Raw genomic sequence first — 22,564 nt, forward strand, 5'->3', positions numbered from 1 at the left:
AAAGAAAAAGAAAATCCAATATATTAATTCCTATAGCATGAGTAACCATTTGCCAAATTTCTTGTTGATGATATATATTATTGTAAGCTAGAAGAATAAGAAATGCCTAGAAATTTAGGGATTACATGAGTTGTTCCTCATTGTCACCGAGAGCAAACACAAGAAAATGGACGACAGTGATGCTGTGCTGAGAAGAAGAAGACACGTACCTACCTTCTAGGACCAGAAGAGCTCGTCTGAGGCTTCACCCATTCGCTCCATATTAATGGCACCGCCAACATCAGTAGATGACACTCTCTCTTTGGATGTTAAAAAAGATAAAAGTTCTGGTCCCAAAGTTGAAACCTGGGCTGGAGCCCTGATGCCCGCTGCTACAGTCAGCCCAACAGTTACTTGGCCCAAACGGATTCGTGGATTAATCTCCTTTCTCTTTTCTTCTACCAAACAACTTTAAGGTGATCTAAATTTTCTCTCTCTACATCTTTGAGATGATATAAGAGCAATCGATTTATCTTTTAATTAATTATAATGATAGATTTTTTGAAATAATCAAAAGTGGAACTAAATCTGAATGTGCCACATTACGCAGTAGATAATGAAATGGGAATCTGCAATTTTACAAATAATCTCATCAATATTCTAAATTTTAAAAAAGAAAGAAAGAAAGAAAATGAAATGTTCGTATTCCATTCTTAAGCAGGCATCTCACCTGTGATTAATGGTTGAAACTAAATCTTTCATTTCCTCACACAAGTTCTGGAATCCAATTCTAGATGTTGAAAGAAATTAACATATGCTACAGATCAAACACGAAAAAGTTAACCTCTATAAACCTACCAAACCAATATTAATTGAATATTAAAATTAATCAATTTCTCTCACTTATTTATGTCATAAAAAGAAATATTCTTTATTAATACATTCAGAATAACTAATGTTCATAATTAATTTGGTTAAACTTTGCAATTTTTATCAACTTCATCAAGATTCAAAAAGCACCACTTGTGATGGAAGAAAACTAAGCTTTAGATTATTAATAGTGGAACGGAGTGAGGTAGAAACAGTCCTTTCTGGTGTAGTGGGAAGTTGATCCTTAATTTAATTATTTGGTGTAGTCCTTTCTAGGCTGCCTTTGCATGGTTAGTTTGCTATGGGAGAAAACAAATGTAATAGAAAAAGTAAACTGAAAAAAAAGAAAAGGAACAATGAGTCCAAGAGGCGGGGAGAAAGAAATCAACCTCAGTCTTGAAACTGAGGTTTATGCAGTTCTTACGTATGGCACATGATTAGTTCACTTGAAGTTGGCATTGTCCCTTGAAAAGTTTTGTCTCTCTAGCAAAGAAAGATTGAAGAAAAAGCATACCAAAAGTGAAGTGAAGAAAAACAAAACTAAGATGAAGACCGCCTTTGAAATAACGTTGCCTGTACATTACAAGACAAGATAGCACTTAGCCAGGAAAGGCAATAGCCATCTATATTATTCCAGGCAAGGATATGATCAGTAGAGTTTTGTGGTTGCTGATCTCGTGTACTTCTTAGAAGTAGATGGAGAAGAAGACAAATCTCCTGACCGTCTTCTTAGCATCTGCCTCATCCCATCAGCAACTCCAACTGCTGGATTGGAATTGAATTTACCACAAAATGACATGTGAGCTCTCACTGCTTCTTCCATTCCAAACTGCCTTTTACCTCTAATAACTTCATCTCTGACAGCTTCTGAACACAACCCACATAGCCATTTCCCATCGAATTTCGCCTTCACCTCACTAATATAGTCTTGGGTACAATCCTCTTTCAACGCACAACATTCACACTTGACAGATTCAATCTCCATGATCTCTTTTCTTTTCTTTTTTTTTTCCTTGCCCTTTCTCTTAGCTATTTTTATGGGTTGAATTTGGAAGGTGATGAGCAATAAGAACCAAAAACTACAGGCGCCTTTGTTGATGGATATGACTGGATGATAGTAGAGGAAGTGGGTTTCTTTTCTTCTTTGCTTTAGTTGCTCAGTTGTTGATTGATGAGTTTCTTTGGTGCAAAAGGTAAGTGTGTGTTTGGTGTTGTGAGAGAGCTTTTATGCTGGGATTGATTGAGAGAGAGGAGGAGGAGGGGAAGCTGCCATGATTTTCTCCATGTTATAAGGGACATGGAACAGTGGAAAATGAGACAACAGTGGTCGGAGCTCGGAGGTGGGCCTGGAATTGGCCCTTTCTACCATTTAGGAGGAATTTTATTATTATTACTTTTATCATCTCGTGGGTTAGTTATTGCTTTTCTGTTTCTAGGGTAGGTTTTTTTTTTTCCGGCCTTTTGTTGACGGTTGCTTCGTTTAAATAAAAAAAATAGAGCGTGTTTTGGCTTCATTAGCGGCTCAAACAAATCTTAGCTAAGTATCAGGTCATATTTAATTGCAGTAATTTAATTAAAAATTTTAAAATTTTTAAAAAATATTAAAATTTTATTTATTTAGTTGTAATAGTTTTGTATTTTTTTTAAAATAAAATGATTTTCATTTTTTAATGTTAAATTATATATCCTGCTCATTTAAATTATTTTTAAAAAATTTACTTTTTAAAAATAATATTTTCAAATTAAACGAAACCTTAGTTTGTTGTTTTTTTTTTTAATTCTGTAAATATGTTAACTTTAAGGGAAAACGATTCTATCTATTTTAGATCGATGAAATTAAAATAAATATATATAAACTGAATTAAATTAATAAAAATAAATTTTTATTTAATTTTTATATGAATTTTTTTACAACTTTTTATTTGTACTTTATACTTAACATATTTTAGAAAATTTAATCGTATAATTTTGTCTTGAATCGGAACCATTGTGGCTCAATTTTGTTGAAAAAAGCAGTATTTTTCATGTTGAGTTGGTTTAAATATTTGAATTTTTTAACTTTTTTTATAGAGATTTTGATTAATAACTAACTTGTATGACCAATCAATAAAACACAAAATTATTTAATTATTTTTTTTTTTTTCTGATAACAAGTGGATGTATATGACTAATTGAGAATTTAATCATAATAGAAAAAATATTTTAAAAATTAATAAAGATGCTATTTATTTTTTTTTAAAGTAAAATTATTTATTATATTAATAAAATTATATTCAATAAAAAAATATATCATTCTAAACAGAGACGATTATATCTAATAGATTTTTTAGATAAAGTTACTATTTATTTATAATTTATTAATCAGGTATTGTCTAAAATTTTTAGCTTTTTAAACTCAATTACTTATAATCTATTAATCTACAAAATTTCATTTTTTATAGTCGAATAAAAATCTTATAAATTATTAAAAATTTAAATAAAATAAAATAAAATTGTTTGTTTAATTTCTCCATTAACTTTGATGGTTTACGATATATACTCTACAAGGTCAACATCCCCACCATACTCCATTGACCATAACTAGCCTGGGTTGTTCAACAGCTAATTATTAAACTAACGAATATGAATCCGCATTGACTTTAATAAGATAAAATGTAATGTTGGTTAATCAATATATCGACACGTGTACAACGTGATTATTAATAATTCAGTAATCAAATCTTTTTCTTGTAGTTTTATATATATTTTTTGTGTGAAATTTGTTATAAAAAAAAAGCCCAATTCGTATAATTCCATGGAAATATAAAATAATTTAATTATTGGTCACAGAAATTTGAATGTGACAAATAAATCATAAGATAAACGTAAGTATATATAGTCAAAGGGAAAAAAAATCCACAAAATAAAAATTGCCAAGTGGGTGTAATCATCTATCATTGAAATAATTTTTGAATAATTGCATTCTTCATTAATAAATTAATTAAAAATCATTATCCAACATAGAAAATTTTCATTACTTTTCTGAAGAGTCCACCTAAATTAATTGTCTCGTAGTTAAGTTAAATGCCCAAAGTCAATCATAATTTAATTAAAAAAATACAAATATTGATAATGATTCGATTCTTAAATTTCATGATAATCGCACTCTTTGAATTTAGTGATAAATATATCTGAGTAAATTTGAGAGATCTCGTGTTTTACTTTTTAATATCTAATTTTAATTTTTTTAAAAAAATTTCATCATAATTCACTGATTAAAAAATTAAAAAAAAAACACCGCAGAAGAAGTATGATTCAAAATCCTGAGCATTAACAACAAGGGGAATAATAAGCCAAAAGAATCTAGAGATGTGTCTCTATTGATAGATTTGTTGTCACATTAATTATTAATGTTGAAAATGTGGCCCATTTCTACTGGTTTTCCTCCTCCGCCTGCAATTAATCTATAAACACACCTTTTTGAATTAAAATCATTTTCATCTTGTGGCCACCTTTTCAGTTCTATGAGTATTTGATTGTGGATTATATGGCCTTTTCATTATTTAAATTAAGTTTGCTATAGCTCTCACAATGAAAAATCAAAACTGCAGCCAATTGTACACTACTGATCCATACAGGGCCACAGACAAGCCATAAAAGAATTTCTGTGGGGTTGTTACGCTTGAAGAGTAGCCAATACAAGAGAGTTTGTTTCTAGTACTGGTCAGGTTTTAGTGTGGTCACAATCAAGTGTATCTTAGAGATCAGCAAGGACTTGTCCGGTAGATGTCAGGCAATTCCAGTGGCCACAATGGTGTTTCCTCTCGATGTCTTTCAGGTTTCACAAGTTCATCCATACATTGGAAATTTATTATGTCCTGTGAACACAAGGATAAATCTTTACTAAAATCAAAATGGGTACTCACTGATTTTTGGAGTTATCTTAACTTTTTTGATATTGCCAAAACCTTCTCCATTATTACTGCTTTTGAAATTTCCAATTCTTGCATAAAGATGTTTAATGCATGAAATAAACGAGGAAGATCAATGAAGTTGCCAGATCCTGATAATGTATTTTCATTCTACGTAGTTTTTTTTTTTTTCTAACTTATATCAAAGTATTGCATCAAAGACTTTTCTTTTAGTGATTCTTTCATTCTCATGTTTACAGCCAAGCCATTTGGAGAGATATAAACCAAAAGAAACAACAAAGTCACCCCGTTTTTTTTTTTTTTTTTTTTTCTTTCTATTGTCTGGTGAATGTTGGCATTTTCTTACGTTTCTATTAATGGAGATTAGTTAGCCGTATTCTTATATTTTCAGGCTTGTAGTTATATATATATATCCATTGTTGTGAGGTGAATGATTCCTCACAAGGGATTTTTGTTTGCTTCCTTCTGTTATCTCGTGGAGGCTTATGTAATTTAATGCACTTCACATGCTAACCCACATGCATTCTCTTGCTCTTATCTCCCTACTCCTACCCATCACTTTGCTTCTGCTTGTCAATCATGATCCATAATCATTGTCATTGTCTTATATTAAAGCATAATAATTACCCCAAAAATTGGCACAGAGATTATGACAAATGGTAACGATTAAGGTTTAATCAACTACTCACCTTTTGTAGTATTTCTCTATTACCCAATAATCTCTATGACAAATGGTAACGATTAAGGTTTAATCAACTTACTCACCTTTTGTAGTATTTCTCTATTACCCAATAATCTCTATGACAATTAATCAACAGGAAGTTAAAAGATTTAATCATCAGAATTCAGAAGAGTGGTACCTACTGGCTTGTGTGTGTTGCTTGGAGTCTTGGACTTTAAAATCATTTGTAGGAAAAAAATTTTGCCTTTGTTTTGGCTGTTGTATAAGTTATTATGCCCTCTGCCCCTTTTTGTTGTTCATTTTGCCTCAATCATTTGGGGCTCAAAAAACTATTCCAACTTCCTGCCCACCATCTCAATAAAATTAATTAATTAATTAAAAGAACTGCTGCCTCCCATTGTTGGATATTTTGATTGAGTTTTGTATGAAGTTTCATAAATATGTCTTGTGATTAAATTCACGTAAATTCTCACATTTATGCTAAAATGTGTAATTCAAAAAAAAAATGTTGTAATCGAATTTCAAATTTAAATTGCAGTTAGAATAAATTTATATTAATAAAAACAAAGCAACCTAATATAATATTTCACATAATATTCTCTCTGGTCAAGCACATAAAATTAGAGTGATTGATTTGATTTTTGCTCAATTTCTATTAATTATAAAAATATGCTTGCTCAATGTTCGGTTACTTATTAACTATATCAAGTCTTTCTTCGATCTTTATTTTTTATTTAAGTTTTAAAACTTTTTATATAAAAGAATTAATTTAATTTCAATTTAATCTAGATTTCCTAATTCTCGACTAATTTTTTTAGTTTTAAGTTAAATTTAAATTTAAATAAAATATTAAAACTAGTGTAAAATAAATTTCAACAAAATGAAACATTAAACCATAAATAATTTATGGAAAGAAGTAGGCAAAATAACGAATTATAATAATGCTGTGATTGGACCCTACTTTCAATTTGAAATGTGCGTTAAATTTGGGAGACCCCACCACGTTGAGAGCAACATCAGCTTGCCGTTCGAAAGGTCATATTCCCTTCCCATGTGGTGAGCTTGTCCCCAATTTAGAGTAATTTTAGAGACGATTTAATAATAGAATATGACATTTATATAATTTTTTTTTTTTAACACCCACATTCAAAAATCCGACCCTCCTCTCTTTATTTAGTGGAAATAGATTTTTTTTTTTTTTTTTGGTGTGCGTCATACTTTGTTATTAGTTCAGCGGCTATCTCTTACGTTTCAGACGGGATGGCTTTTCACCTCCTTTGTCCAATGTGAGTCTTTCTCTTTCCTGCAAAGGATGGAGTTGTATATATTACTTTATTTCTCTTCTTGCACGTATACATTGAAAAATAATGAGAAATTTAGTCGTTCGACTTGTCTTGCAAAATCCATGTGGCAGAATATCGGCGTCATGTTTTCCTCTTGATTTGAGAGTGAGTCTGCTGCTGAAATGAGATCGATGGTCACTCACAAGGCATATAAGTTGCCAAGAGCTCTCCCACCTCCTACCTTGGCAATGTTTTATGTAATTAAGCGTTAGTTTCCAATAAATTCATTCTCAGTTCATCTTTTCACTAATTATTTAGCCGGACACATTTTGTTCTCCGGCACTTGAAAATTGAATCTTCCTCACTTTAAATGGAATAAACTTAATAAACCAACATAATTCCAACCTAATCAAATGAAATGGCAACAGGTCCACAGTCACGACAAAATGTTTCTTCTGGGCAGGGTCGTGTTTCAAAGCACCCAATAGTAGCTGAAGGTAAATGCTGCATGTTTCAAATTAGATAAAGCTCTCGGATCACGTTTTCATTGATACCAAGATCTCGGTGCACTACATCTTTCAAACTGATTGCAACCAAATACAACTGCAATCATTTCAATGGAACACAATAACTACGAGATACATCTGTACTTCTCTATCCAACTTGTGATATTTCGCTCTCTCCCTCTCCGTGTTATATTCATAAGCCGCAGCCAAGCCAAAACGTGTACCATCTTGGGCGGGGCAGAAGCAATGATTGACAGGTGCAAGGTGTGCTTTAAATGTTGACTATCCCAAATTCAATTAGCCTTCATCTCAATATCTCCGCCATCCTTCTCCTTGATGGTGTCAGAGGTATCTGGAGGGAGAAGCCCTAGGAGCGGCAAAGGCAGCAAAGAGGTAAGATTGCACAGAATAATCAAAAAGGCTAAGTTGTCAAAGCTGTCCTTCGTGATTCCAAAAAGCTGGGTTAGACCAGCACCAATCAGCCCTCCGAGAACACTTCCTCCATTTGAAATGGACATGAGAGTCGCAAAAAGCGTTGCTTCCATCCCTTCCGGACATAATTTGGCGGCTAGCACGAGAACAGGCATGAAAGAAGCCTGCAAATATTAGTAAATTCAGTTTTTCTGCTTTTGCATTAGAAGAAGCATTAGATTAATCAATGCTTGACAGAATAAGCAATAAAATAGATGCATAATGGAAGATGAACAGTGAAAAAAGACATGGCACTTGTTTTACATGTGATTTCCATAAGCTCCATGACACTATAAGCTTATGACTAGGATAATCTTGCAGCATATATTATGCAAAAGAGTGAAACACGAAAGAAATATTGCAGCCAATTTGGACACGAAAAATCATTCCTTTAATCTTTATGGAAAAATAAATTCACCATAAAGAAATGCATCCATCTATGTAAAAACTTATTGATAACTAGAAAGAATTTTTTAATTTCTTTTGAGGAAGCTAAGAGACTTCAAACCAGCTCTCCATATCTAAAAGCTTGTGGGCTCGCTAAAAAGCTATTATTTCATATTTTTCACGGGCATGCTTTACGCATGTATATGAAATCTCGAGATCAAATGAATTACAGCTGTCAAAAAAGTTAACAATAAACTTGTGCTTGTGCATAAAAGATTATGTAAACAACTAAGAGGAATGATAAATTACCTGAGCAAGAACTGTTAGAATCAAAGAATCCCCAACTGCAAACCACTCGTCGCTTATGCCAAATTTACGATTTAGTCCAGTAACAAGGAAAACCTGAGCCAAAAATTACAATAAAAGTGACAATTAGTAAAGAGCCCATAAACACAATTAATTCAAAGGTAAAGCCTTGCACAAAGGAAATCACAACACAAACCTGAGTCATCCCAAGTGCTGTACCACTTATGGTAGTAAAAACAAAAATCTTCCTCAAAGGAACATTTTTTAGAAAACTATTGTACAGCCCAACCCCAACCAATGATGCAATTGAAGTGACAAGCTTGACACGTCCTAGAAACTCTGGGGTGAAACCAAGTTTATTTGTACTGAAAGCAAAGATTATGTTGTTGCAGATGCAGATTATGTAGATATTTAATCAACTAAAGAAATTTTAATAACCATGAAACAGAACCAAAGAATAATGACCATACGTAAAGTAAAACATAGCAGAGTCTGAATGCGGTGTTGCCTGCCAGAGAAAAATAAATAATGTGGGAAGAAAAACATTGGGCTGCTTGACTGCATCCCACAACTGAAAAATATGCTGCTTCGAGCTTTCTACAAAGCCAAGCCCATTCAAAGTGAGGTTCTGTCCTCTTGCTGGACCAAGAACACGTTGTTCTTTAACAAGAACAGCAACGGCTGAAGTTATCAGTGGTAGCAATGCCGTAACCCCAAAAACAAACCTGAAACAATAAACTCAGCAGTAAGCTACAATGACAGGTTTTAGAGTCATTAATCCAGGAATGAAATTTATACACAGCTGCATCAAGCACCTTACACCATAAGCATCCACCAAAGAACCACTGAAGTAAGAGCTCACAATTCCACCAAAAGCTGAAGAACCCCAACATAAGGATTGAAGAGAACCTGACAAGTTTTGTGACTCACCACGAGCCCTCTCTACCACCATTGAATCCACAACCTAAAGACAAATGTTAGGATCGTTTGAATGAAGAGTGATACACAATGTGCAAGTTCAAATTTGCAGCAGTCAAAATAAAGCACTTTGTGTGCATGTTTATGGCTGCATGTGAACAAGGAATGAAGGGGAGAGGGAAAGAAACAATGAGACAAACTAGTAGTGTAATATACAGTCATCACTCATTCCTATCCATGTCTCTCTTCCACTAAAAATGGACCTCCATCCTGCTATCGCTGGAGCCTGGATGTAATCATCGGAAAATAAGATTCACATGCCACATTTCTTATTGAAGGCAGTCATGTAGTGCCATATTTGTAAACTGAAAGACATGCAAATAATTGGCATGTAATTAGGCAATGGTTTTCCGAAGTGGGTAATCCAAGGTCCAAACCTCTAAGGTACCATTGTATCAATAACGTCATATGACATTCTCCCACCGGGCAGCACCACACCATTGTTCTGAAATAAGGAGTTTAGTATCTGAGTACTAAGTTGCTCCTCAATCGTTTTCGCAACCAATCCATTTATCCTATTTTGGTAACTTTCTGCTGCTAAATTTTGCAGCCTAGCTACTCCCTTACTTGCTAGTATGAAAATAAAGGATGGAACAGCAAGTCAATGTTAAGCGTACACAGAAACGAAAATAACTTGAAAGATTGTTCCAAATGATCAAATAGCAAATGCTAATAAAACAGAATGCTGACAAGGCCACTCATCTGTGACAGTTGTCAACAGTACATGAAAATTTTCCATGTAACAAAGAACAGTTTGGACTTGGCAATTCAATACGATCTTTCACCTTTGACTGATCACACATTCTCATCAACCTTATTTGGCTGCCTACGCACAAGCATTACATGTGCGCCAATTAACCTGTGCAGTATAACTAATAATAGGTCACGTAGCACTGGAACAGAATAGTTGCCACTTTGACTTTGAATCCTCGGAAATGAAACAAGAGACATGCTAGAGAATAGCCCACTCGATAATTATCAATCGCAAACGGCAGCCTATATTAACTATCCTCAAATTCTTCATTAATTTTTCCTACAATACGTCAAGGCTGATGGGGTCTCTCATCATCAAAATTAGATGGGTCATAAGCTAAGGCATTTATTATTTGAAATAAGAAGTCCAAGAAGTATGACTTTCTCTAATTCTACCATGATAAGATCCTTTGGCTTTTGAACCCACCAAGCTTCCTCATGGTAGGGCAAACGGCAGCCTATATTAACTATCCTCAAATTCTTCATTAATTTTTCCTACAATACGTCAAGGCTAATGGGGTCTCTCATCATCAAAATTAGATGGGTCATAAGCTAAGGCATTTATTATTTGAAATAAGAAGTCCAAGATGTATGACTTTCTCTAATTCGACCATGATAAGATCCTTTGGCTTTTGAACCCACCAAGCTTCCTCATGGTAGGACTCAAAATGCCCTACCCTTTCTACTCATCCACTGACCTGCATGCACCCTTCAAAGTTAAACCCCAAATGCCAATCCTGCATCAATATTTCTGTATATGTGAAGCTAAAACTTCTGCCAATTACTAATTCAAATGGCACCACTATATTGTAATAAACACAAGTCATTCTCTTAGAACAAGAGTAACAGGTTCCACAAATATTAAGTCATTGGCATGCCTTTAAAACTGATTCAAAAATAAAATCCAAGCATTAATACAAATTTGCATAGTTGAAAGATACTCACAACATCGGAGAAGGCAACAGAAAGCGATCCAAGAAGTATGCAGAAAGCAGCACTATACTTGCTATCAACTAAGGTAGCCATTAAGCTCCAAGAGAGAGCACCAAGAAGTCCTGACAGAACCAAGTATGACCTTCTTCGATAGCCAAACAGTGGGACAGAATCACTGCAACAACCCACAATTTATTCAATAAAAAAATACAAACTATGTAGTTAAAATTAAGCAAAAGAAAACAAATAGTGATTAAAACAACAAATGGAATCCCACCTTATAAACCCATAAAGAGGTTTGACAAGCCACGGTAATGCAGAAAAACCAGATATCACAGCTGTCTAGTCCACCATGCAGATTGTCAGTCTTTATAACATTAATTGAAACAGGACTACTTACCATAAAATTAAACTTTCCACTCTTAAACTCCATAACCTACAGAGATTGCAATATGATGCTACCATTTTAATGCTAATCAGTTAAAAAGATAGAAAGGTCACGGTAAACAGAATTATGAATACAATATGAACGTTAGCTAGAGTGCACACTGTAAAGTTCATTCCATATCTTCTTCCACCATTCGCTTGATTCATATCACAAACAGAAATATATGTAGACACACACACACGCATATATAGACATAAAAAGACAACCCTTAAGGAAAAAGGAAACATAAAGAAAAGGGCACACCTCGGCAGGATCTAGATGCAAATCATCTTTTAAGTAGAAACTGACAGCAAGTCTGGAAAGGCCTAAAACACCTTGAACAAAGTACACCATGGCAACGGCAATATTATCCGGTGACAATTCAACCCCAAAGCATTTGATTCTGCTGCCAAGACGTCTATTTTTACGAACTGCATTTTTACTAATAGGGCTTGTCCCTTCTTCCACATCTGCAGTTAGCATTTCACCTTTACCGCCACCTAGCCCAAGCATAAACCAGATATACCAAAAAGCCCAATAATCATTTCTGATAAGTACATTCTAACTACTTCAAGATTATCATTTCATAATCCACAATTGGAAATTCAAGCTGATGATCCCAACTATTTCAAACATATGAATCCATTCCTAAGACAAAAACTCCGTCACTTTAGCTACACTAAATATTCAAATGAAACTCTTACTAGGTTGAAGTTAAAGCGATTCAATTAAGGAATTGTACAATAACTTACTATCTACGGTAACCAAAAGCGACTCTTCGCTTCGTTCCCGCCGGTGAGACGGTATCGGCATGAACGTGTATTTATCCGGCTGTTTCCGTCGTGACCTCCGGCGAGCTCTGCTGCGAGCGATGAAGGAGAGGCGTTTCCGGTGAATCTGAGAGAAAGAAGAAAAGGAGACAGGAAAGTATAGGGAGGGTAAGATTGGGATTAACGCTAAATTTATCGAGGCCATTAAAATAGTTATTGTTGAAGCTTTTTATCAAGTCAACCAACTCCTCGATTAACAGGTACATACTGCTTTCGGCACGGTCCTAAAATTACTTTTATATCCTCGTGTGTTCCATAACGTCACGTAGAAAATAAAAGTCGCTGAAATTTTGACACGTAATTACAGGTTGCCCACCAATCTTCTATGGGCCCAGTTATCCCACAGAGCCCATTTGTATTCTGAGTAGCATATGATGTGGCCCATTTAGAAGGTACTTCTCTGGCCCAACTCATGAGAAACCTTGAGCCCCATAGCACGCTGCGCATTTGAACGGAGACTCCCGTCAGTCTAATGATTGAATGTAAATTAGGGCAAGCAATCTACTTCGAGTCCCAACCAACCTGTTTACTAACCCAATACTTAGGTAAGAAAATTGACAACGAGATTACGACACAAGAATTAATTTCTCATTAACAGCTCCTTATCATTTTTCCAGGAAAGAGCCAATTCCTGGTGGCCTGGATAAAGCGAGAAGTGAGCGACTGTTGAGGCAAAAGTTACACATTTCGCTGCGGTACATGAAAATTCTCAAGTCTCGACTCTAAGCAGGCAGTGGTCCCAATTTGATTCCAATTTAGGTGTTTCCATTAACAGTGGGCAGAGGGCTGTGTACTTATAAATGCTTATAAACGTTTTGTCGTAATTAAGAATTTAACTTTGAAAATTTTCTTCATAATTTAAATTTAATGAATTACTATATTTCTCGACAATTTCTAGCTCTAGAACGAGAAATAAAAACTCAATAATTTATGGTGATGGCAACTTTTGAGTACTTGAAAAGAATCAAAGCCCACTTTGCGCGTTTGCTTTATGCAGATGCCATGCCGTATAAGGCTTTTGTTGTAGCGTCAAAAAGCTAGCCGCTGGCGCATTTTGGACTCCTTCAAGGTAAAGTAAATCCTCTCATTGAGCTAAAGGAAAAACCTTTAATTGGTGAGGAATCCTAGTATTAAATTTAATCCCAGTTAAATATTGATTAGGTTCTTAGATCATTATGGTATAGGGCATATTCAAATTAATTATATAACCAATTCAATAATGTAGTCAGTAAAGCTTGACAAAATGAATACAATCAAGAGAGGGCCTACATAATAAGAAAAGAAAAGAATCTACTTTAATTAAGTTCATTGGGAGTATGTGCTTTAATCACGAGATAATTAGTGTATAAAATAAAGTAAGGATAATCTTACAACTTTAGTCATGTATCATCATCTCACCAACTTTTGAAACCAAAAACTGTTGACAACCCCAACAGCAATCACTTAATTATCAATTAAAATTTTACAAAAATCCAACTCTGCAGATAGATTCAGGCTTTTAGCCTTTCCAGTCCGTCAAATTCTACAAAACCAAAGGAGAAAATAGAAATAGAAAGAAAAAAAAAATACTACAAACAGATTCAAGAACCATCCTTTGATTATGCTTAACATTAATGATAATATAATAATCATCTGGGCTTTCTTCATTTGATGTAAAAATTGGATGATCATAATATTCTTGCAAGTATGAAGTTTCTCTTATGGAAATAGTTGGTTTTGTTCTTGGGGTGGCCACTTGAGGAAAGTATGAACAGCTAGAGCTAAGAGCTTTCATGAACAAGTGCCACAGACATCCAGCTTATCTATTCCCTCCTCTAGTAGCATCACATGATACCGACATTCTCGGCTGCAAAATGCTTTTTCACCTCTGCATTAGACTTCAAATTCAATCATTAGAATTGGAAAGCTCGAATCTGCCTGTATCAAACTAAGCTGATGATGCAATAAACAGAACAATGGATATATAGAAAGCTGATACTGTGAGTTAAAGCTTAAATGCATAGGTATCTAAATAAGCTGATATCAGAAACTATTTAATTATGCACTGACAGTAAAATAGATCAAACATGTTTGTATCAAGTTTCAATTCCAAAAAATCTGCAGCAAAAGTTTAAGCTGAAGTTCCATTTCCGATATGAAAGTTACCGAAATTGCAGAATTTCACACAAATAACAATAAAAGAAATGGAAACATGTCAAAAAAGGAAACTTGAACTAACCTGTACATGTAAATGTTTTTTCCCTGCACAAGATGCTTCTTGCAAGCATAGCAGAAACTTAAGAAATTCTCTGGTGAATGAATTGATCCATCGGCCGACAACCCAGTAGACTCTGGCCTCAAATCAGAGCCAACAATACCACAGCAGCTCTCAACAATGCAATCATCAAATATATGAGTAGTTCTTGGGTTAGGCCCATATGAGATCACACAAGTGTATTCCTCAGAAAGCTCCATCTCGCTTGTAGACAGACAACCGGTAAAAAACCGTGGTGAATTCGGAGTGTCCATACCCCAATTGGTTGAACCGCATGCTGATTTCTTAGCTGGAGAATGAGATAGCCCAGAAGAGAAAGAACCCAATTGAGAATTTCTTGTTTTTATGCCGAAATCAGCAGGAGATTTGGGAGATTCAGCTGGCGATGAATGAAATGGAGGCGGCAAATGGGGAACTTGAATCTTTAGCTGCGATCCGAATATAATCATTCTGCTTTCGGATTTTGGCAAATTGGTGTCAAATTTATCATCATTAAGAGCATCAACAAGGCCAAGGCCTCTGGAGTCCAGCTTGTCCCAGGTGCGCTTGGTCTCTGAATCTGGGGTTTTAGGGGTGGGGAGGTCAGGCAAGAAGGGGTTTTTCATGAGCCCTGAGAAAGATTTGCTATCGAGAATTGAAGTTGGGCTCATGACTGCCTCAGCTGTTTCAGATAAATTCTTGAAGGTCAAGCCCGTGAACAACCTTGGAAAAGAACTAGATTTTCTATGTTTGTCTGTTGGAGACAGAATTGTGCTATAGTCCGCCATTAGAGGTTGCTGAAGTGCTTTTTACTCCGGATTTCTTAGCATCTCTAGAATACTGTTCCTGCCGCAAAAAAGAGCAGAAATTAATATCAAAGTAGAAGACTTCTTAGCAAAAGGTTAACCCCAAAAGAAAGAACCACTTACTCCGGGGTTCAAAATCAAAACAAAACCTGCGCTCCAAAATATGGCAGAAATTCTTGAGCTCGTGACTTGGTGAAAGGTTTAAATTAGGAAAAGAAAGGCAAAAGAGTGGTGCCAGTACAGTCAATATTAAAACCAGAAATGAGAAAGAATGTAACCCTGATGTTCTATCTCTATCTCTCTCCCTCTTGGCTATAGCTTTGTGAGCTCCATTCCTATATAAGCACAGGCGAAAAACCAAAGGAAATAGGAAAATGAAAAACCAAAGGACACACTTTATCCCCGTCTTTCTCGCCCTTTCTCCCTCAAATCCTCAACAAGAATCACTGGGCTCACAGAACCGACATGCAAAGAGACTCACCAGTCATGATCAAGAGACCAGACGTGGTTGCCAAAAAAAAAAAAAAAAAGAGACCAGACGTGCATGCGCCAGACACAACCTATAACAATCTAACAGAACAAGGTTTTGTATTTTTGTTTTGCCCTTTTTCTTTCTTCGGGTTCTGCTCTTAAGATGTCCTATATAATTCAGTACTGGAGGTATTTCAACTAAAACGCAAACATGTAAATACCAGTGGATTTATAATCAACAGCTGATCACAAATAAAAAAGGCTTATCAAATACGAAGCTGTAGAAGCGGACAAGACCAAATTACAGAACCCAAACCACACAAACATTACCATCACATGAAAATAAAAGAACTGATGAACGGTGAATGAAAAGGGACACTGTTGCTCTGTTTCTCTTGCTCCCCCTTTTTTTCCTTAATGGGCTATCTTTTTCTACACTTTTGGGGCTCTTTAAAGTTTAAATCCCTCTATATCAGTCATTCCCTCATCAGACCTGGAAAATCGCCATGAAGTTGCAGAAAGGACACTGAAAGTGAGGAGGGAGAGAGATAAAGCTGGTGGGATTGAGGAGAGGATGGTTGGTGATCTTAAAAGAGAGAAGTGCATGGGAATAATTAGTGGGTTTGATTAAACCACTCCCTTTGCCTAGAAATGGCAGTTTTTTTACGTTGGTTTTAAGGCTATAAGTGCGCTCTTTCCCTCAGAAACAATGGATTTTTTAGAAAGTGGGAATGGTTTCCTCACCATCATCACTGGACATGAGAATATAAAAGCACAAACTCGAAAGATGGCGAGAAACTGTCCAGGCAGCAGCTTATGGTCACGGCTTCACATTTTGGCGTGGCTTCGGTTGGCTTGGCCTTCACAACACTTATTCCATATTTTCGTGCGTTCGTACATACCTGACCACACCCACATGTACTATAGCAGATACATTTTTACAGTACAACCTGCATCAAGAGATTTTATAATCAAACTTAGATCAGCTCAACTTAATTCAATTAATTTAAATTTATAAATAAATATTAATGAATTAATAAACAGCAGAACATTTATCTTGACATATTCTATTTTTACTAAATTTAAATATTTACCAAGTATTATAACGAATGTTCCGAATCCTGACTGACATCCAATAAAAGAACCTCTTCAACGTTAGTGGTACGTTCTTGAGCATTTAATCTTCAAGTACTTCTTACTTTTGTTTATTAAGCCACTCTAGCCGATGACCAGGCTACAACTACAAGGCTAGTGCAAAGTGGACCCCGGGGACAAAAGCAGAGTTAAGTGGGCCCTTTCTCAGAACTAATACACTTAATATGGGGTCCACTCTTTCTTATTCGATCTACTGCTGCTCCAGCGTGGATATGAACATGTGCAACTGCAACTCACAAGTCTTTTTTTTTTTTTTTTTCCTAATTTACAAGTCTACCTTCACCTTCATTGTACTGTATGCAGAAAATAAATTCTAGAGCTCGAAATACTACTTTCAACAATATATTTCTTAATAGTTGAATTTCAATTCTCTTTTTAGGGTGCAATAATTAAATTTATTGTACTCTGTTTTTTTTTTTTTTAAATTAATTACAAAAATAAATTTGCTGCAAGGCTGGGAATCCTGACCCACAAAGTAATTGGGTCCCACAGTACTTGGAGTGCTCGATGCGGTGTCATCATCTCAGTTGTTGTATTTTGTTTAGGTATTTCTTGATAATTTTTGCGTGATTTATAATGATATTATCTACCTTATTAAAATGGCCAGAATGCCCTTATGAAATCGATAGATCGTAGATGCATGTCATTGTGAGACGGGGAGCAAGTAGGAAATTGAGAGAGAGAATCTGGGTCGGGTGATGACTAGTACAGTGTTCATAGCCCAAAAATCATTCAATACACTACCTGCCATTCCTTTTTAAATATTTTTATAAAATATTAAAACAATATATATATATATATTATGTATAAATAAATTTCAATTAATATATATATATATATATGCGTTAATTTTTAATATTATAATTATTTTATATGTACCACACTTTTATAATAACGATATATATGAGAAATTAAAGCAATTGTGAATTTAAAAAGCCGAACACTGTCCCTAAGAATAGGAGCAGAATTTTAGAATCACAGCATATTCATCCAACACTCAAAATGACCTATAAAATAAAAGGGCCATAGGGGGCATGAATTATGAAGATTAAGGCATATTTTATTGGGAAATTTTAAGAAAGCAATTAAATATAATTAAAGTTGTACTTTATACTAAATTTGATCCCAATTATCAGTGATAAAGGACAAAAGGGTAATCATACCCTATCTTAATTAGTACCTAGGGTCCATAACCTATTTGTTCATTAATAATGCATTATCATAATAGCACATAGAACATACTCAACAGAAGTTGCTTATCCACTCAGGACTTTCATTCTCTAAATGTTGGCCATCGTCACTTTTTCAAGTGGTTAATTATATAACACTCCGATTATATTGATGGCAGAGTATAATAATATTTAATGATTAATTAAAAATAATAATTAATATAATAACTATTTTTCATCTAATAAATAGATAATGAGAAATTACTTATTGCTAACATTAATCAATACTTTGTTTTTTTATCAACTTCATTGATATTAAAACTGAGATCACACGTCACCTAAGCCCTAATTGAGTATAAAGTAACATAAGTCGGAGGACAAAAATATATAGGAAAATTCTAATTAAACTTGGATGATACACTAAATCAATATTATTGTAATAAATAATTATATAATTTTAAATTTACACTGTTATTAAAGCATCCACGTATTACACAAAAGTTAAAAATTAGAATTTTATATATTTTAATAAAATTATGTATTTTATTCTAATATTAATATATTATTGGTCTACCGTACACCCTCAATGCAAGAAGTGCACAAAATAATTAGCCAAAAAGTTAATAAAAAGATTATGACACTTCAAAGACCGGAGAACATAATCGGTGGTGATGGGCAATTCTTGTTACGGCTTCGTTTTCTACACGTCCTTCCATTGCTCTCTCCGGGTTGATGACTGCTATACTTCTAACTCTAGCTATTGTCTTCTCAAGCATATAGGTCTAAGGAATTGAGGAAACGATGGGCAAGCTGAAACCAATGAAAAATTCCAAACCAATCAGCTTCAGTTTCAGTTTCACTCAGTAGGCAATGACCCACACAGTGGGGCCTTCTTCATTGACTTTGTTGTTTTGCATCCACATCAGCGACGATGAGAATCGTCTCATGGTAAATGGGTCCATGGAAAGTTTTGATGAGACTGCCAGAATTGACACCACCCTTGTAGGACAGGAAAATCTTTTGGTCTTACATGGAGCTCAAGCTGCCGATGATCTGATGTGGAATGGTTTAACAATATGTATTTATAGTCTTTGTTATTGCCCAAAATTCAACTCAATTTTCATGTAACGCAACATCAAAATCTAAACGTATTTTTATATATATCTCCACCCAATCAAATCAATGTGGATTTTTAAGCTACCTCATCTGTTAGGTATACATTTTTATAATTATTTTTTTACTATATATATTTTTTGTCAAACTATAAAAAGAAAATTTATTTATTCATATAATTCTGTTTAAAAATGAAAAAAAATAAATTTACTCTTTAAACAGAAGATAGTACGGCCATCCCCTATTCAAAGAATGCAGGGGACGGCCGCACGAAAGTGACAAAAACAAGCAGAAACAAAATATTAAAAAAAAAAACAGTGAAAACTTCTCCCTAGTTTCAAAATTAAAATTTTTATAAATTCATTTTTTTTCAACAAAATTTACCAAAATATTTTTCTATATCTAATCATTTCGAGTTTTATAATTATGCATTTCAAAAATTTTTTTTTTCAAAAATTGAATTTATATTATTATATTAAAATTATAATAATATAATATATTTTATTATTACGTTCAACATTTATTGATGAAATGACATATTTTTTTATAACTAAATTATAAGTTAGAAAATATACATAATCACCAACATCATATCAATCTCAAATAAATGAAAGCAGTTCAATTATATAACTAGATTAAAATAAAAATCAGCGCATACCTTTCGCCTTAACACTTTTTTTTAATCCATGGTTTTTTAATTATTATATTCTCATAAATTAATACACCTTTTCTATTAATTTTTATTATTAAATTCCCATAATTAATTGCAATGCACGCGACTTGTAAGGCGTAAGGGCAACAAATTAGCAATAGAAAAACTACTTCCTCCTCATCCATAAGAGAAACCCATACTCTTTCATTTCTCCAGTTTCCTAGATGTTTTTGTAATTCAAAATTTATAATTATTTATTTGCTAATTTACAGATGCAAAATGATAAAGTAATAAAAATTCAGAGAGATTATGCAAAAAAATAAAACTTTAAATATTTAATAAAAAAATAAAAGAAAAAATTATTGGGCTTGTCCTAAATGCATGCGCGTGGCCGTGGGGATGGGAAACCCATTTCGTGGGACCCATTTGAGATATTCCCTTTCATAGGCTTTGATGAGTGGTGGTTGGCCCATTCCTTCACTGATGCCCCTTGCTGTAGCACTGCAGCTGCTCAATTACTCCACTCTTAATTTTGATGTCAAAACTTGTTGACAAGGAAACGCTAGAAATATAGGAACTAACTCAATTTCTTCTCGCTGATGCCTGATGAGGTATTGACCAGTGAGGGACAGCGGGAGATGCCGACTGCCCACTGTTCTCTAGGCTTTGGTGGAGCTGGCTTTTTTAGGATAAATTCTAAGCCTTTCAATTTCAATAGTTTTATACAAAAAAGATGAAGGACGCGTTTTGCTCTTGCGATCTAGATGCCCATTATTAGTTGGGCGTCTCTCTTTGACCTCTCGTTAAAGCTTAATGCACAATAAAAACAAAATTTGAAAAGGCCAATTACGGTGAGTGTATGCTTGCCCAGTCCAGTGTTTTAGAAAAAAAAAAAAAAAGATGATAGTTACTGTCTGGCCAATATTGCACGACAATAAACAAGAGATTTTGCTTTTGTGTGTATGAAAATTGAGGTAATTCTAGTGTTAAGATTCATCATTTGCTTTGAAATATTGAGCTGAAAATATATATTCGTATACTGCAACGTGTAATTCCATGTTTAAGTCAGGAATCAGCAATGATGATGATCCGCCTAATTTATAAAATGATATATTTATAATAATAATAATAATAATAAAATAATGATATTTTGTCTTTTATTCCAATTTACTTCAATGCCTACTAGAATGATTAATAAAAAAATTTATTAAATTTAAATGCTTAAAGCAAGTGATGTCACTAGTAAAAAATTTAAAGTTTCCATTCAATGAAATTAAATGATAAACTAACACAGTATAATCTCCTCTAATTGAGTCCTTTCAGGGAAAAAAATTCATGAAATTAAGGTTTATCAGTTTCACGAAAACTATTTCTTAATATTTCTTAATGTTTAGATTACTTAAGAAAATTATTCAATATAAAATATTTGTCTAGCAAAAGAAAATATTAAGCAATTTTTTTAAAAAACAGCTTTATTTTTACAAAAGAAAAAGAATTACTTTTTAGATTTAAAAAAATTATTTGTATCCAATTTGGTATACTCAAATTAGGGTCGGACGTCTCCCATCTATTAAATGGTTGAAAAAACATATTTAAATTTTTTTTAATAATCATAATTTAATTCCCCTCTCTTTCCCCCAATAAATACATATTAACAATAATAATAAAAAAATAGGGCTGGGCCATGCTGTTGAGTTTAGAGGGTGAATTAGCACTTTAGTAAAACCCTAATGGGCCATCCGATTTTGCTGACACCCACCGGAAACCTATGACAAGTCCAATTAAGCCACGATCATCTTCCCAAGATATTCTTCCCAGGAGGTTACGGCATCCTGTCTTAACATGACGTTATTCGTCAAATTTCTCCTTCTGACTAACCTGACTCTACAATTATCAATCCAAGGACAGTTCTTTCTAGGGATCTGTTTTTTGGCAAGACCAGAGGATTTTAGCAACCCCATGTTACCTTTGATTACCAACCTAATACTATGTTTGAATTGGGGAAATGGAGAGAAGACAGAAAATAAATTTGATTTCCCTAGTTTCTTTTATTTAGACATCAATTACAAAAAAGAGAAATGTAGATAAAAAAAAAGGAGAAATCATAGTCATTTTGTGTAAAGTATTGGTGAAAAACGGGAAAAACAAGAGAAATGAGAATTAGCTGTATTAAAATATTTTAAATGTCCTCTATTGTTTTAAACCCTTATTTATTAACTTGTGAGGATATAATAATTATTTTATATATTATAAAATTATATTTTTCTCTGTCCTAATAATTTAATCAAATAAAATAAAATAAATCACAGTTTTATTTAATTCAAAATAATTATTTTATAAAAAGTGAATTTTATAGGGAGTAAATAAGAAAAATTCTCCTTTACTAAGAAAAAAAAAAGCTTTTAACGGTTTAAAAAATTAAGTAAAAATGTCAATTAAACAAACACAATTTTAACACTTTCTAAAAATTTAAGTTTTTTAATGGAATTACCCTAATCAAATAAAACCTTCATTTCTATTATTATTTTTTTTTTTCCATTTCCACTTCAGACATTTAATTAAATGGTAAATGTCTCGGAAAGATGGTGCTTGGTGTCTATTCTACTCTTTGTTAGCTCCAATGAAATTGTCAAACGAGGCCTAGCGACG

General features: G+C 33.7%; 3 protein-coding genes across 9 annotated transcripts; all 3 read right to left on the minus strand.

The window, feature by feature from the left end:
* Positions 1-1,375: 1,375 nt before the first annotated feature.
* Positions 1,376-2,179, minus strand: LOC110602606. The gene has a single exon (XM_021740166.2). It carries the CDS (start codon positions 1,832-1,834, stop codon positions 1,499-1,501), a length of 336 nt encoding a protein of 111 aa, XP_021595858.1. The 5' UTR covers positions 1,835-2,179; the 3' UTR covers positions 1,376-1,498.
* A 5,038-nt stretch (positions 2,180-7,217) lies between these two features.
* LOC110601921 (folate-biopterin transporter 1, chloroplastic) lies at positions 7,218-12,504 on the minus strand. Of its 3 annotated transcripts, none has more exons than XM_021739324.2 (9): positions 12,239-12,504; positions 11,751-11,956; positions 11,337-11,401; positions 11,072-11,234; positions 9,211-9,359; positions 8,866-9,120; positions 8,592-8,760; positions 8,399-8,491; positions 7,218-7,827 (listed from the first exon to the last, which is right to left on the minus strand). In XM_021739324.2, the coding sequence occupies exons 1-9, from the start codon at positions 12,459-12,461 to the stop codon at positions 7,525-7,527; spliced, it is 1,626 nt and encodes a 541-aa protein (XP_021595016.1). In that variant the 5' UTR covers positions 12,462-12,504; the 3' UTR covers positions 7,218-7,524. The 3 variants fall into 3 exon arrangements, with proteins under 3 accessions (XP_021595016.1, XP_021595015.1, XP_021595017.1); XM_021739323.2 differs by having other exon boundaries at positions 11,751-11,986; XM_021739325.2 differs by having other exon boundaries at positions 11,751-12,134; positions 12,239-12,380.
* Positions 12,505-13,718: 1,214 nt separating this feature from the next.
* LOC110602148 (FCS-Like Zinc finger 8) lies at positions 13,719-16,651 on the minus strand. Of its 5 annotated transcripts, none has more exons than XM_021739583.2 (3): positions 16,157-16,647; positions 14,535-15,389; positions 13,719-14,183 (listed from the first exon to the last, which is right to left on the minus strand). In XM_021739583.2, exons 2-3 carry the CDS (start codon positions 15,335-15,337, stop codon positions 14,087-14,089), a joined length of 900 nt encoding a protein of 299 aa, XP_021595275.1. In that variant the 5' UTR covers positions 15,338-15,389; positions 16,157-16,647; the 3' UTR covers positions 13,719-14,086. The 5 variants fall into 5 exon arrangements, with proteins under 5 accessions (XP_021595275.1, XP_021595274.1, XP_021595273.1 ...); XM_021739582.2 differs by having other exon boundaries at positions 15,479-16,647; XM_021739581.2 differs by having other exon boundaries at positions 14,535-15,395; positions 16,157-16,646.
* Between the last annotated feature and the right edge of the window lie 5,913 nt (positions 16,652-22,564).

This window comes from Manihot esculenta, chromosome 15, assembly GCF_001659605.2.
Source record: "Manihot esculenta cultivar AM560-2 chromosome 15, M.esculenta_v8, whole genome shotgun sequence".
Taxonomy (NCBI): Eukaryota; Viridiplantae; Streptophyta; class Magnoliopsida; order Malpighiales; family Euphorbiaceae; genus Manihot; species Manihot esculenta.

Excerpts from the sequence above, each read along its gene's own strand:
- LOC110601921 (XM_021739323.2), bottom strand. The coding sequence starts at position 12,461 with ATGGCCTCGATAAATTTAGCGTTAATCCCAATCTTACCCTCCCTATAC. Across the intron at positions 11,402-11,750 it reads TGCATCTAGATCCTGCCGAG|ACAGCTGTGATATCTGGTTT; the intron begins GTGTGCCCTTTT and ends ATGGTGGACTAG. Across the intron at positions 7,828-8,398 it reads TTCTAACAGTTCTTGCTCAG|GCTTCTTTCATGCCTGTTCT; the intron begins GTAATTTATCAT and ends TAATATTTGCAG.
- LOC110602148 (XM_021739583.2), bottom strand. The coding sequence starts at position 15,337 with ATGGCGGACTATAGCACAATTCTGTCTCCAACAGACAAACATAGAAAA. Across the intron at positions 14,184-14,534 it reads AAAAACATTTACATGTACAG|AGGTGAAAAAGCATTTTGCA; the intron begins GTTAGTTCAAGT and ends AGTCTAATGCAG.
- LOC110602606 (XM_021740166.2), bottom strand. The coding sequence starts at position 1,834 with ATGGAGATTGAATCTGTCAAGTGTGAATGTTGTGCGTTGAAAGAGGAT.